This window comes from Myxocyprinus asiaticus, chromosome 17 (genome assembly GCF_019703515.2).
Source record: "Myxocyprinus asiaticus isolate MX2 ecotype Aquarium Trade chromosome 17, UBuf_Myxa_2, whole genome shotgun sequence".
Lineage (NCBI taxonomy): Eukaryota > Metazoa > Chordata > Actinopteri > Cypriniformes > Catostomidae > Myxocyprinus > Myxocyprinus asiaticus.
The window spans coordinates 21010899-21029800 of record NC_059360.1 but is presented as its reverse complement, the minus strand read 5'-3'; the positions used below and the strand labels follow the sequence as shown (position 1 = coordinate 21029800).

General features: G+C 38.3%; 1 protein-coding gene across 2 annotated transcripts in view; it reads left to right on the top strand.

The window, feature by feature from the left end:
- Window positions 1-18902, top strand: part of pals1a (protein associated with LIN7 1, MAGUK p55 family member a) — a 61970-nt gene that overhangs the window by 35981 nt on the left and 7087 nt on the right. For both annotated transcript variants that reach the window (XM_051722661.1, XM_051722662.1), the window contains exons 4-12: window positions 2520-2728; window positions 9538-9615; window positions 9843-9992; window positions 13653-13814; window positions 15347-15424; window positions 15530-15713; window positions 15863-15934; window positions 16034-16105; window positions 18625-18792. In XM_051722661.1, the coding sequence (XP_051578621.1) occupies window positions 2520-2728; window positions 9538-9615; window positions 9843-9992; window positions 13653-13814; window positions 15347-15424; window positions 15530-15713; window positions 15863-15934; window positions 16034-16105; window positions 18625-18792 (1173 nt within the window). The remainder of the gene's footprint in view (window positions 1-2519; window positions 2729-9537; window positions 9616-9842; window positions 9993-13652; window positions 13815-15346; window positions 15425-15529; window positions 15714-15862; window positions 15935-16033; window positions 16106-18624; window positions 18793-18902) is intronic.

Sequence of the window (18902 nt, the reverse complement as noted above, 5' to 3'; positions counted from 1 at the left end):
AGATGCGTTTTGGGTCATCCGATCACAAATGTACAAGTGAGACACATCACTGTTACATCTGATCGTCTCTTTTGACCACTTGTGTGTGGATTTCGACAAGAGAGTCTCTGATTTCATGAGGACATCAATTATACATCTGTGTATTACTGAATGATAATAAAGTGCAAAAACGTAAAAGATGAAAAGAAAAGTGTTAAAACCCGGCCCACAGTTTCTCTTAATTATACACAAATATGACTTTTTGAGCAGAATTCTGAGTTATTTTAGAGCAGTACCTTTAACTGAGCTTCTAATGTGCGCCCTTCTTATATCTGAGCCCCTATTGTGCATGTCCATGCATTCGCTTTTTTAAACTTTCCGACCATATGCTTATTCCCCTTTAAATCCGCACATAACCAAAAAAAAAAAAAAAAGAAAAACACGTCCATTACAACTGTCTTCAGCATCATCCTGTTTCAAACCATCTGGCCAAAATGCATCTTAAAATTAATATAATGAAATTCATTCACAAATGCAAATAATATGTCAACAAACGTGAAAGAATGTCTCTCGCCCGTTTGCGTACAAAGGGAAAAAAAGGAAAAACAAGTTGAAAATAATAAAGACAGCGGATAGGGAGATGTGGGTGATGTTTTATTTTATTTTCTAATTATTTTTTGTCTCCAGCTTCCCAATACCTTGATCTCCTCTTGCGCTCTCTCTCTATATTTAATATATCTCTATACTGGCTGTTGCTCATTGTCGGGACAGTACGCATACCTGACGACAAGATGTCTAGATTTCAAGCTAATTTGAAATCTGTCGTAGCCTCTGCAACTTGTTGTGGCTTGTTGCTGGAGTGCAAACACTATAAGACCGTTGATCGTGAGATCTGAGACTTCTCGTCGTGGACCAGTCACCGACTCAGAACATCAAAGGAGACAAGCTTGAATTGTGTAGTGTACACTTGACTTTAGCACCCATCAACCAGACACATTGAGCTGTGGTGACTGTGGATGACATGAGTTTGAATCTGGATAGTTTGAATTTAGCAATAGTTCCATTCCTCCCCCCCCCCCCCCCCCAAGTAATGCACAATGTATTATTTCAAATGTTATAAGTGCATTTTGAGTAAAGGTTTTCTCTAAAAGTTTGTTTCAGCATATGTGTGCATCTCAATTGCAATGATTAAAATGCATTTAGCCCATGTTACATATGTGTAAGCTTCGCCAACCATGCTATCAACATCGGCAATTAATAAACCCATATTGGCCGATCTCAACTGTTTACAATCCTATCAATAAAAGTGGCAAAAAATGGTTGAAACTGATGCAGAGCCAACTGAAGGACACTTGACTGCTAAAATCAGCACGCATCAGTGAAGTCATTCTTAGAGGAGGCGAAGCAGACTCTTTTGAACCATGTTACTGATGACTAAGAGTGCTTAAGAAAAAGAGAGGCACTAGTCTTGTATCTAAATAAGGACAAAAGTCCACTTATATGTGCCATTATTTCATATCGTCTTTTAGCTGGTTTCTTTGCATCTGACAGATTGTTTTTCACCATGACTCTCTTTCTGCTTCCTGATGCCATTTCCTCACACCACAACTGTGTATTCCTTTTCTTTTAGTTCTCTCAACATGAAACCTCTAGCTGGAATTTGATCCATTAGATTGGACTTACATACTCGCACTCAGCCCCTAGAGTGAATTCTTGGTTTTGAATAGATCTCTATTAGGGGAAGTCCAGCATGCAAGGCAAAGAATAACAGACTGAGTTACTGTGCAAATGAGAGAGGCACTTGGTGCTGTGACTGAAAGTCATGGCCAAGGGATGTGTGTGAGTGGAATTCCTCAGGGAGGGAGGAGAGGACCCTAGGAGGGGGAGGTTAGGCTAATTAAAAAGCCTTTTCTGAAACATTCTGACCCAGACTGCTGTTGCTGTACTGTGTTTGCCTGATTCTTTGTTTCTGTTCCATTTCGCCTCTGTTTGTTGTTTGTCATGCTCTCCCTACACTGTTTTTAGACAGTCCAAATGTTTTTGTGGCACAAAAGCATTTACTTAAATGTGCATAAAGATTAAGGACAACGCAAAGGCAACACTTAAGATATTTGATTTGTCTACTAATACCTCTATTATCCACCTCTTAAACTCTGCACACCACACAAAGAAAACACACCCCCACTGTGTCTCACCATTCCTTCATAGTGGAGTAAGATGCTCGAAATGACAGTAAAATAGCTGAAGTTGGTTCGTCAAGAACAGTGCTTGTGTAGCTGAATGATAGCTCTGATTTACTCAAAATTGATGCAGTGTTGATGATGAACAATAAAAATGCTCAACGGGGAAGGCTTTGTCAATGTCAAGAGTTTTCCGGGTGAATGATCGAGAGGTATGTACCTTTATTCCTCTGTGAAGTCACTGTTTTTTGAGGCATATGAGTGACCAATGGACAAGTATGAGGGTGAAGTTAGCATGATGTATGTGTTTTTAGATCTCATGGAATGATTTTATGTGTTTGTATGTGTGTGTTTACTCAGAGCTGGAGGACCTGTTGATGTCCCTGAAGCAGGTGCAGCATTGTTTGAATGACTCTCAGAGTCAAGAGGACGTGGAGCTGGTTCTACAGCTGGTCCAGAAGCCAGACTTCCAGAAAGCCTTCAGCATCCACAACGCTGTGGCCCATTACATGAACCGGCCCAGCCCTCCCTTCCCCTTGACTGACCATGCACAGAGCCTCACACAAGAGGTGAGCAGCACATTATTGCATGCATGGATACAGGAGGTGAAAATGCTAAGCATTGATATTGCAAACATAAAAAAAAAAAAAATGGCATAGTCCGCTGACCACCTAAAGGCTGACAATCTCCATATTTACCCAAAGATTAATGAAAAGCAATGCCTGACACAAATGAGATCAGTATGGTCCCACTACTAAACAGAAGCCAAACTAAAAAAGGTGGAGCGTTTTTATCTTTTGAAAGCTGAGGAGGCTAGGTGCAGGATCCTATGGTCATGGAAAACATGGAAATATCAGGGATTTTTAAAATTTCGATTTCTAGGAAATTCCTAAAGGCTAGTGAATTGAATGTTTCGATATACTCAGTTCGAAAATATTTAATCGGCTAGAAATTTTGAGTGCAGTTTCTATAAAATTGTTAAATATCCTTATCCCGAAATCACAAACCACTGGAAAAGTCATATAAATTGATCAGGCAAAAGGAGTGGGAACCCTATAGGCACTTGAAAAATTAAACTGAAGACCTTTCAAAGACTTGCTTGCCTTTGCTTCGGAGTTCCTCAAACCACACATGACTGGGTGCAGCATTATATGGACATTATATTAATGCACATAAAAATTGCCACATGACAACTGACCCTCAACTTGGAGCTTGTAATGGAAGAGCTCTTGAAAAATTGTCAAAAAAATTATGCATCGATCTCATCACCAATGCGATGTCATCGATTCAACACGTAAACTTCGATGTCTATTTTTTTTTAAGATGCACCTTTATTTAGACATTCTGATGCCAGCCACGCTAAATATGCTCCTCATGTCATGTGGGACACGGATGTGCGAGGAGTGATGGAAGCCTGAAGTTGTGCTGTGCTCTACACGCACGTCAACAGAGCTGCGAGCTCTGGTGACATGATAGAACAGTCAGTGTGGCTCACATGCACGGGTAAATCGGGATTCCCTCGATATCATGGAGCATACGACCAATTTGAATTCTGCATGAGAATTTTCTGTTTTAAAGCACTATGGAGCAATTCAATCATTTCAAACGGCTAAACAGCTGTGATATTCTGAACAGTGCTGACGAGGGAATGAGAAAACACCTTCCCTGCCCCAACATCAATTGACCCTTCGCTAAGCCCCACCTTAAAAGTGCTTCTTACCAATCCTGTTTTAGCAACTGTTGCCCTGCTGCCATTACTCTGACAAGCGTTTGCCTTTTTACAATGTGAGCCTATGGGAGTAATGTGTGTTTGAATACTTTTAAGTGGGATTTTATAAAAATTATCCCAAAAATGTAAAAACCATTGTTACCGGGTCATTTGTAATAGTGACACGAGTTACCCAGAGAGGATACACACAATGTTTTTATTTCTTTGAAAAAAAAAAAAAATTTATTCAGGAGAAGAGCATTTTATGGATTAAGCTGTATCAGCCCTCATTCCAAATGAACATCACAGTGAGTGTGTTATGAGACATTATAAACAGCTCTGTTCACTTACGCCAATGTTATTAGATGTGCTATGACCATCAAATGAAGTTTTTCTATTTTCAAGTGACTGTGATAATCATTTGCCTTGATTCTGATTCACAGTCTCCACAGTTTTTAATCAAATTACTGTGTAACTTAACAATTTCTTTTACAAAAAACTTCAGATAAATATGCATTACAATGACACTTCATACCAGCCCACGTAAAAATATTATCCATTCCATTTATGAGAATATTTTGCCAAAAACTGCGCCATTCATAGCAGTCTCCCATTCATTCCTTTGGGAAGTTCTGCAGAGCTTGTCAGAGCGAGCAACCATCACCAAGGGGGGCGGAGTTTAGCGAAGGGTCTATTACAAGACTTTTCACATCTTCACATCAACTAACCCTTACTAACATTTATCACAGTAAACAGGTAAACTGTAACATAATTTTTCAGTACAACTGTGGAAGTTCTATACAAGAAAAAACACAGATAGCACATTCTGTCCTGTCGTGGACACAAGTATTTTGAATTGAAAGACTTGCATGACTGTTGTAGAGATGACAAATTGTCATTGTAGTGTTTACCTCATTCCACAAGGCAATGAGCTGTCATCAAATGATTGATCATCACATGTATGTGACTTTATTTTTTATATTAATTATTTTTCTGTATTATATTTTTTGTGGATGTCCCAATGCGGATACTGGATTTGCACTTTTCAGAGAGGTCAATAAAATAATCAAAATTATATATTGGTTGCATTTGTGAGATAAGAAGTGTTATTGATTGTGAAAATAGGCACATAATATTGGCAGGCCTGTGAATCGAAATTGCATTAACGCAGACTTTGAGGTGTCGGCAAACATCGTATTGCTGGCTAAGAAAGCCGATACAAGATCGTATCATGATGAAACTTGGGATTTACACCCAAAATGACACAATGCGTAGTCGAATGTTTGAGGAGTGGACATCAGCTGAAGAAGTGTTAAATAAACACGTCACCTCTGTCTTTTGGAGCATGTTCACAACATCAGGGCCAGTTGTTGTCCAGTTAACATGAATATGAACTGTACATGCTGGACAGAGCTAAACTACAATCATATTATTTAAAAATCCAGTTCTAGTTTGATTTCAGTTGGACTTAAGCATTTACATTTATATATATATAAAAAAAAGCATTATTGTTTTTGTCTGACTGAAATCAAACTTTTAAGAGTGCAGAACTCTCTGCAGTTGTGAAGTGAAACAGGTTTAGGCCTGATTTAATAAGCACACCACCATGTAGGCCATTGGAACACAATAAAGGTGTTGTTGGGTGTCTCCTGATTGATCCCCCATACAGCAAAGCTCAAGGTGGATTCTGTGGGGTGAAGGAGAACTTTTGCTCCTGTTCGCATTGATATCATCCTGGTTTGTTGTAGTGGTTAAGGCTCTGGGCTGGTAACCAAAATACTCCTGGCTAGATCCTTACAAGTGAGCCATGAGCCTTTGCGCAAGACACTTAACCCCAGGGGACTCCAGAGAGATTGTCCCTGTAATATGTTCAATGTGACGTTCTTTTGTGTGAAAGTCACAGAAACAAATTAATTTGGCCATAGGTGTGACTATAAATATTCTGGTCTAGTCTATTACCTCTTTTTAGTCATTCTTTTACAAAGTGAGAAGTAAAATGACACACTTTGCCAAATGTGTCATAATGTTCTATTCATTTATTTTCATCAGTGACAAAGAAAATACTTAGCCTGTCAATTAGTAACATCAAAGAACTGTTCAGGACAAGATGATTCAGATTGTCAACAACAAAGGAGCAGTTAGCAGACAAGTTAACAAGGGAACATTTGCTTTTGTGCTATTAAAGCCACTTAGCAATAGACTGTTCAAACTGGAATCGTTTGTATGGAAATAATATTGTGGCTGTTTATGTGAAATGCTTTTTGTTTTTCTTTTTTAAATGATTTTTCAAAAAACAAAGGGAAATTCAGTTTAATTATCATAGTCATACAGTCACTTGAGTCGCATACTGCTTGCGCAGTGGTGCTCTAAATGCATTTCTACGTGGGTGTACATGTCTGTTGTAGGAACTCAGAAGTAACAGCAATGATTGATCATGAAAACGATGCTTGATAATTATTATGCGTGATGTGACTTTTGACTTGATTCGATTAAGTGACAACTGTGCACAAACTTGTCAAAGAGGGGCCTTATTTTTAGTTTAAGATTATGTCATGATTTTCTGTGGTACCTTGCGGTCTGAATCATCACAGCAACAAGGTCCAACACAGCGCACCATGACTTTCTGTCCGAGGCAGAGACAGCGCTCAACACTCTGGAGAAGGGCACACACCAGGTGGGTTTTTTCTTACAAATGGCTAGATGGAGCGCAGCTGAATGGAACAGAATGCAGAGCCTGCAAAACTATTTTCAACTTAACACACCATATTAAAAACATGATGACTTTGGCATCTCCAGTCAAGCCGAACAAGGTTTGCAAATACGCTGTTTAGCCAGCCACGACAAAAACTGTGGTATGCACTTAAAGATAATTATGGTAACCTGACGGAATAGTGAAGAGACATGCTTTCTGAGCATTCATGAGTTAACCAGCAAGTCTTCACATAATGATACATTATAAGGCCCAAATCATACTGAGTGGACAACAGCAATACCTAGTCAGCTTTAGATATCTTTTTTTAGGTGTAGTCCTCATAAGTGTTTAAAATTACCACCACACGTTGCATTGTAATATGGCATTATTTATTACATTATGTCTTTGCTCTTAGGAATATCTGAAGGGGTTGACACAGTAATTTTTATGGCACACATTGGTTAGATAAATAACTTTATCTTGGCTCCACTGGCAAGAATTCCCATTGCATTCACTAACTTTACCTAGGCAATCATTTCAAAGCAGACTTAGCCTTCCTGTTGTATAACAATGAATTAAAGAAGTGTTAAGATGTACATTGGTGGCCAAAAGTTTGGAATAATGTACAGATTTTGCTATTATTGAAAGGAATTGGTACTTTTATTCACCAAAGTGGCATTCAAATGATCACAATAATCAGGACATTTATAACGTGAAAATTACTATTACAATTTTAAAACTTCTTAAACTACTTCAAAGAGTTCTCATCAAAAAATTCTCCACGTGCAGCAATGACAGCTTTACAGATCGTTGGCGTTCTAGCTGTCAGTTTGTCCAGATACTCGGGTGACATTTCACCCCACACTTTCTGTAGCACATGCCATAGGTGTGGCTGTCTTGTCAGGCACTTCTTACAGTCTAGCTGATCCCACAAAAGCTCAATGGGGTTAAGATCCATAACACTCTTGTCCAATTATCTGTTGTTCAATGTTTCTCTTTGCCCACTCTAACCTTTTCTTTTTGTTTTTCTGTTTCAAAAGTGGCTTTTTCTTTGCAATTCTTCCCATAAGGCCTGCACCCCTGAGTCTTCTCTTTACTGTTGTACATGAAACTGGTGTTGAGCGGGTAGAATTCAATGAAGCTGTCAGCTGAGGACATGTGAGGCATCTATTTCTCAAACTAGAGACTCTGATGTACTTATCCTCTTGTTTAGTTGTACATCTGGCCTTCCACATCTCTTTCTGTCCTTGTAAGAGCCAGATGTCCTTTGTCTTTAAAGACTGTACACCTTTGTATGAAATCTTCAGTTTTTTTGGCAATTTCAAGCATTGTATAGCCTTCATTCCTCAAAACAATGATTGACTGAAGAGTTTCTAGAGAAAGCTGTTTCTTTTTTGCCATTTTTGACCTAATATTGACCTCAAGATATGCCAGTCTATTGCATACTGTGGCAACTCAAAAACAAACACAAAGACAATGTTAAGCTTCATTTAATGAACCAAATAGCTTTCAGCTGTATCTGATATAATGGCAAGTGATTTTCTAGTACTAAATTAGCAATTTTGCATGATTACTCAAGGATAAGGTGTTGGAGTGATGGCTGCTGGAAATGGGGCCTGTCTAGATTTGATCAAAAAATTACTTTTTTCAAATAGTGATGGTGCTGTTTCTTTTTACATCAGTAATGTCCTGACTATACTTTGTGATCAGTTGAATGCCACTTTGGTGAATTAAAGTACCAATTTCATTCCGAAACAGCTAAATCTGTACATTATTCCAAACTTTTGGCCGCCAGTATAGGTCAAAATGATTGTTTTGACCTATACTGACCATGATTCTATGATTTACAATCACATGTGAAAATTGCCCAAAGTGAATAGTCTGATCTCATGTGTTTGCTGTTACTGAGCAACAGTATCGGATCTGTGCCAGATATTGCCATAAAAGTCAGAATAGATTGACAGTCTAAATGAGGCCTATATATATATATATACACACCATTCCCTTGTACTGCTGATATTAACTTAAGATCTCTCCAATGCAGTTCCCGAAAAGACTGGATGTTAAATATCCATTTGTTTGTACATTATCTTAAATCTTCCGAAAACTCAATAAAAAGAGGTCTGAAGCTATGATATTTAAAGCTGTCCAAATGATTGACTGTGTGAGTATTTGCACTAATGAAGCTGATGTTTAGCGAAAAAAGGCTCTTTAGTTGGAGTCATTGTTGTGTGTAGTGCTAATGAGAGGCTGATAAACCTGTGGTTGTTGTTTTTGGTTCTCTCACTCTGTGCTGGACAATACAGACAGAGAACTGCTCTGTCCTCTGCATTCATTAAGTCCCAAATCCACTGACCTGTACTCTGCTCTCACAGTAATACTCTCTCTCATAGGGACAGGTTAAAAGACCCAGTGTGGAAAGCGTATTCAAATGTGGCCACATCCTAATCCAGATTTGATCAAGATCTTGAAATATTATCTCCTGAACTAATTATCTTTTCATAAATTCTGTATTGCCAAAGTTCTCTAAAAATGGCCCTTTACATCTGGTCCATCAGTAACTGATTTGAGCAAGGTACATTAAACCGACTAAGTGTGAGATCTTTTCCAAAACCTCTCCAAGTCTCTCCCAATTGCGCTGACCCCATCACACAAGGCTGTGCTTTGTGTCTACATAACCGTGACGGGGATAAAAGAGGACAGAAATCCTGAGTTCTGCTTTCTGGTACAGTCTGGCACAACCTGAAACTAAACAACATAATTTTCTCTTTACACTTCTCAATCAGTGTTTCTATTTGTCTTTAATATATGTGTGAAATCACTACTCATGAACCTTTCTCAAAGGTTGTATATTTCAAATTCATAAATGTACTGCTCCTTTCAGTTCTATTGTAAAAACTAGTTACAGCATGGTAATTGTAGTAGTGGCGCTGTGTTGGTTAATTCATCTTGTTTGGGCTAATTCACTGTCCTCACAGGTCCAGGCCATGCTGCACAACAGCTCACAGAAGGAGGGATTGGAGCTAAGCTCTCTGCTCACGACTCCTCATGTGCAGGTGTGTCTCATTCTCACACACTCATCCCACACGTTCTGTCCATGTTGTACTGATGCCCACAGCTGTAATCACAGTCCCTGTCCAACAGCCTAAGCTCTTTGATCTTTTAGTAGATGTTATGGTCCGGCTCATGGCTACTCTGACACTTATCTCTAGCATCCCATCTTAGAACTCAGTGGCTTTCATCCTGGTTGTAACTGCTCATCATCTCTGTATGTATTTTCCAGGCTCTTATGATGGCCCATGACAGTGTGGCTGAACAAGAGATGCAGCTGGAGCCTCTTGTCCCTTCAGTTATTGCAAGTGAGACTCTCACCCAGTGGGCCGGAGAGACCGTCAAGATTGTGCGGATTGAGAAGGCCAAGGACATCCCACTGGTGAGGATGGCATTGCAGTGTCTTGCCTCACTGTATTATTTTTGTCTTCTTCACTCTTGGCCTGTATTTTAGCTTAAAAACCATACAAAATCAAATTTAGAGTTTGTTTCAATAAAATGCTGTCTAGAATGAAAATGTCCCTCCCCCTAGTACCGCCTGCAACCGACTAGCATGTAGCAAATCATGGTTCATGGCTGTGATGTAACTGAAGTGTATTGGATATAGGCATTATTTCTAGAAATAATTCTAGAAAACCTTTAGCCAAATTATTACAATTTTTCTGATTGCAAAGTAGTTTTTTCCCATTAATGAATCAAGTTTCACAACACTGCATGTATGTGGCATAAATGACACATGCGCACTTTGATGTAAACAAAACCATCGTGGACAGAACCATGGCTGAAGGAGGAATGCAGCCGACCCTTTAGGGTAAAGTCGGACGTGTGTAAGTATTTTGGGTTCCATAAAAATGTAGAGGGATTGTTGGTCAAAGACGTTTTCCCTTTGTGTAAAACATGGGGCAGAAAAGTGGCAGCGAAACAAGGGAACATCTCAAACATGTTCGCTCATCTGCGGGACAATCATCCTGTGCAATTCTGTGAGATAAAAGTAAGTTATGACAGTTCTGCTAGTTTTTCCAAACTGTTTTTGAAAACTGAGAGACCAGACTCTAAGAGACAACTAGCTAAGTGGCAGCTATGATGACAAAATTGTTGTTGCCATTTGCAGATAATGTGTTGTTTGCTTTAAAGTGGCTAAAGAGTAGTTTGCTAAAACTCTGCTAGCTACACTGTAAAGTTTGTGTCTTCTAGCAACAACTAAAATACAGTTGTAATCAGCTAATAATTAGTCTTGTAATGAATAATGGCAATGTGGCACAATGATGATTTCAATATTAAGGTCAAGTTGGAATGCAACACAATTGTACCTTGCCATACAGTGAACTTGTGGTTGTTAAATTTGTAGCTAGCAACTAGCTATATATTAGCAACTATCTTGTTATCCTGAATAAAACATGCATTCTATTGTTGTGGCCAGTGGTTTGAACATTGAGGGGGACCAAATGTGGGTCCGGCGGGGGGTGGGGTTTTGGGGGGGGGGGGGGGGTTGTAATGTTTCATTACAGCACATTACACAATTCATAGTAACACTTCAAATTAATGCACAGATAAATAAAGTATATTCAATGTAGGGATGCTGTGGTGTGAGTGTTTGATGGTTAGATTACCGTCTAAGAAAAAAAAGGCGGTTAATTGGTTTTACGATTATTTGCACATTTTCTTATTATGCAACAGCACTGATGCAAAAAAATGCATATCATATTACAATTGAACGTCTAAGTGGACGTATTTCTGTGGTATATATGGATGCTAAGGGAAGCCCTTTAATAATAGAGCTGATAAATACACACACACACACACACAAATAAATAAAATAGGAGATAATAAGAGACACTCCAATCTAGGGCACAAAACCGCTTATGCGCATCCCGAGCACAGTGATGTGCTAATGTAAGCAGAGTGCTTCAGAAGTGTACATGTAAGATTATTGTGTGTGCGCAACATGTTGTTCATGGCATTCAATGGTTTTTTCTTCTGCATCAGTGTATTAAAGCAATCCGTTGTTCTGTCAAACACCCCAACATAAAGAATCGGCAACAGACTCTAAATACTGTCCACAACACCTTACAAATAAACCTTTGTACTATGCGTAATAATGACAACATTGCTTACAGCAGGCAATTTAAAGTCCGATCATGACTAAAATTGACATTTATTGTTGAATGCGGTGAATTTGTTCAGAAGCAATGCTTTAAATAATGAGGACGATTTAAGACACAACTTTTCAAGTTTACTCGCTGATAGTAACTACGCTTAATACAAAAAGTGGCATCTTTAATTCATCACTTTAAAATCAACACAGCTAAAAATATTAAACTTACTAGCTTGTTGTTGGACGACTAGTGGGGCATCCTGTCCCATTTGTAGGATGTTTCTATGACGTCTGTCTGCTTGTTTTACATCCGTCATATTCAGTCAGTCATTTAAATGCTGCCAGACAGCTGTTGAGTCAATTATTTGATGGATATGAGTCTGGTAGATCGAATTCCTCTGCTATATTGTTTAAGCTTCAGTTTCAGCTTCATAAATTGAAAGTTCACGTTCAGTTCACAACACCTGGCCATTAAAGCACCACACGGCCACCGTCCGTAAACATAGCAACAGCTCCAGTACGTACACAGGCACTATAGTTTTCACATTTAGGCTTACAAAATCTTACGAAAACTCGTCGATAATATTTTTGCCACGTGTAAATAAAGCATTTCACGGTTTTTAACTGTGGATTCTAAATTCTTACGGTTAAATTAACCGTGATATTTTTAATCACGGTTAATAGTAAAACCGTATAATCGTGGCATCCCTAATTCAATGCATACTCTTAAATATTTATACACTGTATCATATCAAACATTCAGAAAAAGCATTAGGGTTAATATTTCAGAAATAAATGACCCTTTCAGAAAATTACAATTCTTACCTGCTCATCTGAAATCTGCTTTCCTCACCATGAAAAACAACTGATCATATCTATGGACACCTTTAACATCTTCATTGACTCCACATATGACTCATGTGATATATTTCATGTTATCTAAATTCATACGAAGGTTTTGTGTGGGTAACAGACCTGCAGACCAAAATTGCACGTTGTCAGCCACTGACTGTCTTGGGTGTTTTATTCCTGCAGGGGACGCTTGATGCTCTGAACACCGAATCCTTCATTCATCCGCATTTAAATTTAAAAACGCTTTATATCTATTTGGAAACATTTTACACTGGATAGTTATTTTTAATAAAAACTGATAATTGCAAGGATTCATACCTGTGAAAAATCCGCCTCAGCATTATCTATAAAAAATTTTTTTGAAATCCTCATCCAGTAATAATAAACGACTGTAAATTCATGTATCCTGGCCAGCGCTGAGAAAAGTAACAGGTACCACGTGACCCCGTCATCTAGTTGAGTGATACCAACTCGTTCAACGAAGGGGGGACTTAAGTTTTTTGTCTCAATATGACAGACTCACAGTCACACAATTCAAATGTATCTCATACTAAATCATTTTCAGCATTGATAAAAATATATAAACAAGGACAGATGCATGAGATGATTGAGGGGGGGACAAATCACCCTCTTCACAGCATTGGGGGGATGTGCGCCTCCCGTCTCTCCCAATTCTATGCCTGTGATTGTAGCCATTAGTTGTTAAATTTTTTAATGTTTCAGGTTTGTTTCAAAGTTCTGTTAATTTAAAAGGCCAGTTTGGTACTGAAAAAAGTTATTAAACTTGTTATAAAGAGAACAACAATAAAGTTTGTTTATCTTTCAACCTGCTTTTGTAATGTAATTCAATAACATGATAATACCGTATATCGTGATAAAAGCTTCAGCAATTATCGTTATGTGAAAATTTGATACCGTCACATGCCTAATTGGATATTTAAAAAGAAAAAACAAAAAAAACGGCCCCTTTAATAGGTCCTGTCCAAACTTGGTTTCATTAGGGAATAATTAAACAGAAGAAAAAAAAAGGAAAAAAAAAACTGAGCCCATTAAGTTAATTTACTGGATCATTAACCTGTATGTGTATTTGTTTAGGGAGCAACTGTGAGAAACGACATGGACAGTGTGGTCATCAGCCGCATTGTAAAAGGAGGGGCGGCAGAACACAGTGGCCTGCTGCATGAAGGAGACGAGATACTGGAGATCAATGGCGTGGAGATCCGCGGCAAAGACGTCAATGAAGTCTTCGACATACTGGTAAAAGAAAGAGAGGGAATACAGTGGGTGTCCAGAGTCCACATTGAAAATCTGGGATTTTACAAAGTTCAAGGATTTTGAAAACTTTCAGTTAAAGAAACATTATGATGTAAAATGAAGAAGAAATAATCAAGATTCTGTACTATTTCTAGTAGCGATAGACTGATATATCGGCCAGTTAGATTAATCGGATGATATTTTTCTATTTAACGTTTATCACAATGGCCGATAACCATGTTTGCTTGGCCGAATAACAGAAATGTAAACTTCCTCTTACGTCAGTTCCAAAATCTACCAATAGAAGTCAACACTTTGTTTATTTCAAGGTTTTTTCATTTCAAGTTTATGTAAATTTGAGTAAATATTGCATAAAATAAGTGTTTTTCACTTTAGAAATTTTGTGTACATCTGATTTGCTGTTGTTAAATTGTTGTATGTTTATTGGCATTTATATTGGCCATTGGCCATTTTGCTCTCTAGATATCGGTATTGGCATAGGCCTTTGAAAAACCCATAATGATCGACCATATCCAGGTCAATCTAATTTAAGCAAATTTGTGATATTGATCATGTTAACGTTGTACGTAAGGTTAGATTTCCTTCCTTCCATTGATGCATACAGTATGCTCTTTGGAACATTCTTGGATCATTCAGATTTAACATGGATCATCAAGCTTTGTATAAAGTTGTGGATTCCATGCCAGTTCGAGTGCATGCTGTTATTAAAGCAGAAGGGGGACATACTAAATACTCATAAATTGTAATATTCATGTACATTTCACAGGGCTGAGAAACTAAATTTGAATTTTTCACTTAAATTTGAATAGAATTCCAATTTTGAGAAATATTTCAAAGACATTATTTCAGGTATGAGGAAAAATCTAAAAGACATCTGTTTTTTCTTAAGTTTTTATTTTTTTCTCCCCTTTTCTCCCCAATTCCCAATGCGCTCTAAGTCCTCGTGGTGGCGTAGTGACTCGCCTCAATCCGGGTGGCCATTCGCTCCGAACCTGTCAGTTTTTTCCTGTGCAAGCATGTGCTAGATGGACATCTTTGACTGTTGCGCCATTTCCTGCTGTTTTGTTTGTATCTTGTGCAGGAGTAATGCATTTTTTTGAGACGCTGTGTCAATTTAAAAGGAAATTCAGCCTTTAAAACACGTTTTGAGACACTCATGTTCTGTTTTATTCGTTGCACTGCATCTGTTTTAGCTTAAGAATGCGATCAGGCTGAACAGCCAGAAATTCATCATCAGTGCTTGGCACACATCCAAATTTTCAAATGCTCATTTTAGCATTCGAATATGCATTTTAATCTTAAATTCGACGAATATTTGAATTTTAATTTGACAGCCTTAGTAGTCTCAGGCATCAAAGAGATGAGATAAAAGAAAGGTAATTAATGAGAGAAACCAAAGATATAAATACAGTCAGGCTGTGTAAGTGAGATGTATATGTTTGTATGATTCTGTAACCTTATATGGGACATTCATGACAGCATTTATATTGCTCCCCCCCCCCCTTTATTCGCAGTCTGACATGCATGGTGTGCTGACTTTCGTTCTGATCCCCAGCCCACAGATCAAACCACCTCCCATTAAAGAGACAGTGGTGAGGCCAACAATCTAAACTCATCTCATAAATGAGTAAATAAAATGTTTGTTACATTCATGCAATAAAAACAATACATAAATAAACTCATATTTCTTCACTCAGGTGCATGTGAAAGCACATTTTGACTATGACCCCTCAGACGACCCCTATGTACCGTGTCGAGAGCTCGGCCTTTGCTTTCAGAAGGGAGATATCCTCCACATCATCAGCCAAGATGACCCCAACTGGTGGCAGGCCTACAGAGATGGGGATGAAGACAACCAGCCTCTCGCTGGCTTGGTCCCTGGTACTGTAGCCCACAGGCTTCATTAGAACTATTTGGAACTTTTATGTTGATATATTTCTCAGATATTGACCTTTTGAGGGATATTATTTACTCTGAAATATATGACTTTAGCTTTCACATTTAGATGTCCTTTTTGTCTCTCTATCCAGGCAAAAGCTTCCAGCAACAGAGAGAGGCAATGAAGCAAACCATAGAAGAGGATAAAGAGCCTGAAAAAGCTGGTGAGGGTTACAGAGCATGAACACACACACTTATAAACACTTGGGTGCACAATAGTTTACCCCTTAATTCTCGTTAACACAAATCTTGTTTTATGTCAGGAAAACTTTGGTGTGCTAAAAAGAACAAGAAGAAGCGAAAGAAGATGCAATACAACGCTAACAAAAATGATGGTGAGTCAAACGAGTGTTTTTGCTATTCAGACGAGTGTTTGAGTGAAATTGTGCCAGTGATGTTAAAGCGGCTTCTAAACCCTTCTGAAAGTTCAAAGTCATTTTTTTTTAAACAATATTTTCTCAACACCAGCTCTAGGGTAGGGATGTGTCATGATGGTCGATTAGTCATCCAACAACCATTTATCTAGATTTTTTGTTTTTTTATTTTTAGCAGCATGATTTAATTAGTGTGCTGAAATGCTGTGCTTTAGCTGTTAGACAGTTTGCGATATAAAACCCTCCCGGAAGGGTTGCATCTTTAAATTTCTCCCCTTTCAAGCCCCAATACATTCAGACAGATGTCTTTAGCTGTTGCGGAAAGTCTCACACTGTTTTTTGACCGTCCTGCCACAAGCATCACATTTTCTAGACATTTTGCGTTTTCCGTGTCAAGGTACATATTGTGTCTTAAGACCCCAGAATTCTGTTCTATTTTGTTGTGTTCTGTCTAGCTGTTTGAAAGCGTCTTATGTAATTACCACCTAAGAAATGTGGTTAACTGAAATTAGCCTAATTAACCCAGCCTAATAATACAGTGCTTCCTTAAAGGTATAGATCACCCAAAAATGATAAATCATTTACTCAAACTTATGCCATCTCAAACTTGTATGTCTTTCTTTCTTCCGTGGAACACAAAGAAAGATATTTTGATAAAGATATGAGGTGAATATATCCATACAACGCAAGTCAATGGGCCAAAGTGACTAAAGCCGAGCGTAAATGTACAGGATGTGTGACGCAAATTTTGTCATCAGCAGAGTGCTCGAGCACTGAATGTGTGCAGCCCGATTGTTCTAACCGCATGTTTTTTAGAACGCGCAGAATGTGCATGCACCTTGATTCATTTGCAATCATTAGTGGGTCCACCAGGTGGCAACACTCACATTTAAGACCTTGCTGACACTAAGAAGCACTAGAAGATGTAATTGCCGCTTAACAACTGGAGACGAATGTGAAAACAACAATAGTTCGTGTGCATGTCAGGAACACGTGTGAGGAGGTCAGGAGATACCTGCATTTGTGAACTTGAGTGTGAAGGAATATAAAGACATGTTTATGTGCCTAAACTCCTGAGGAGAAATAGTCCAGTATCTCATAGCAGTTGTAGTGTGCATACGCCAACCGCCTGTAAATGCGTGCACAGTCATATGAAGTATACTTGGACAGGCTCGCGTTCAACTGTACGCAAAGTTTTTGCATCAGAACCGAAGTATACTTTGGTTTTAACAGTACACTTAATACAGGGACAATCCCCCTGAAGCGACATGGGGTTAAGTGCCTTGCTCTAGGCTCAGTGGTGATACATCAGTGGTAATAAAGCACGGACCACAAGACTGAGAAACTGTTTCTTCCCCCAGGTGATCAGGCTACTGAACTGCACTGTCTGAAGCATATATATGTATATGTGATGTGTATATATACAGTATATATATATATATATATATATATATATATATATATATATATATATATATATATATATATATATATATATATATATATATATATATATATGTATATGTATGTGTGTGTGTGTGTGTGTGTGTGTGTGTGTTTTTTTGTGTGTGTTTTTTTTATTTTTTTGTTTTTTTTGGCTTATCTACCCCACTACGTTTCCTCTTGGTTGGTTAAAATAAATTTGTACATATTTATATATCCTTGTCTGTCCTTTTGCACTAAGAGTAATCTTGCACATATTAAGCCTACCTCACTTGCAGATTAGATATAACTTGCACTACAGTAACTACCTAGAGTAATTACTGCCTCACACAAATCAGTATGGGTGCCTGCACACATCAGAATTTTTCTGCATTCATTATATATTTTTTATTGTTGTATTCAGTATGTGTGCTTATTTATCATGCACAGTTTTTTCGTATTGTTGTTTCGTATTCACTGTTGTATTCAGTGTTGCACTGTAAGACATGTTACATGTTAAATGTTATGCACTATGGTCTCAGGAGACACTTTGTTTCGTTTCTTCCCCTGTACGCAGAAGGAAATGACAATAAAAACCAGTTGACTTGACTTGATAGCTCACGGATTGCTCCTTTGTTGAAGTGCTGTACTGATCAGGAAATTTGAGGCTGATACCGATCACCGATATTTTAACACTGTTCGGATGATACCGATCCAATACGTTGCAGTTATATGTGTATGCTCCACACTGTAAAATTACATTCAGTTTACATTAATTGTGAAATGCTTACATTAATCTGATATGAAAACAGTTATGAATAGTGCTGTTGTCATTATCAAAAACCATTGTGTAAACACCATACAAGCATCACACACAGCAGAAATACGTTTAAAAATATAAGAGATATATCCACTATTATCGATCAGTGCTTCCCTACCTTTTTTACTAGCTCAGAACTTTTTACCGCTATACCACACCACCTTTAATTCAAGAGTATAGACATATTTCACAAAGAAGACCCTGAACTCTCTCTCCTCTTTCTTGCTCTGCCCTGCAGACTTTGATAATGAAGAGATTCTCACATATGAAGAGATGGCACTGTACCACCAGCCAGCCAATCGAAAGCGGCCCATTGCTCTAATCAGCCCACCCAACTGTGGGCAGAATGAGCTCAGACAAAGACTCCTCTCCAGTGAGCCGGACAGGTTTGCTGGTGCTGTCCCTCGTAAGTGTCAAAAACTGCCTTGTGACGATGGCGTGCATGCGTACTTGCCACAATGTACGACGACAACTGTCAATATAAATTTCTTTTTACTGTATCCCCTTCTCTTATAT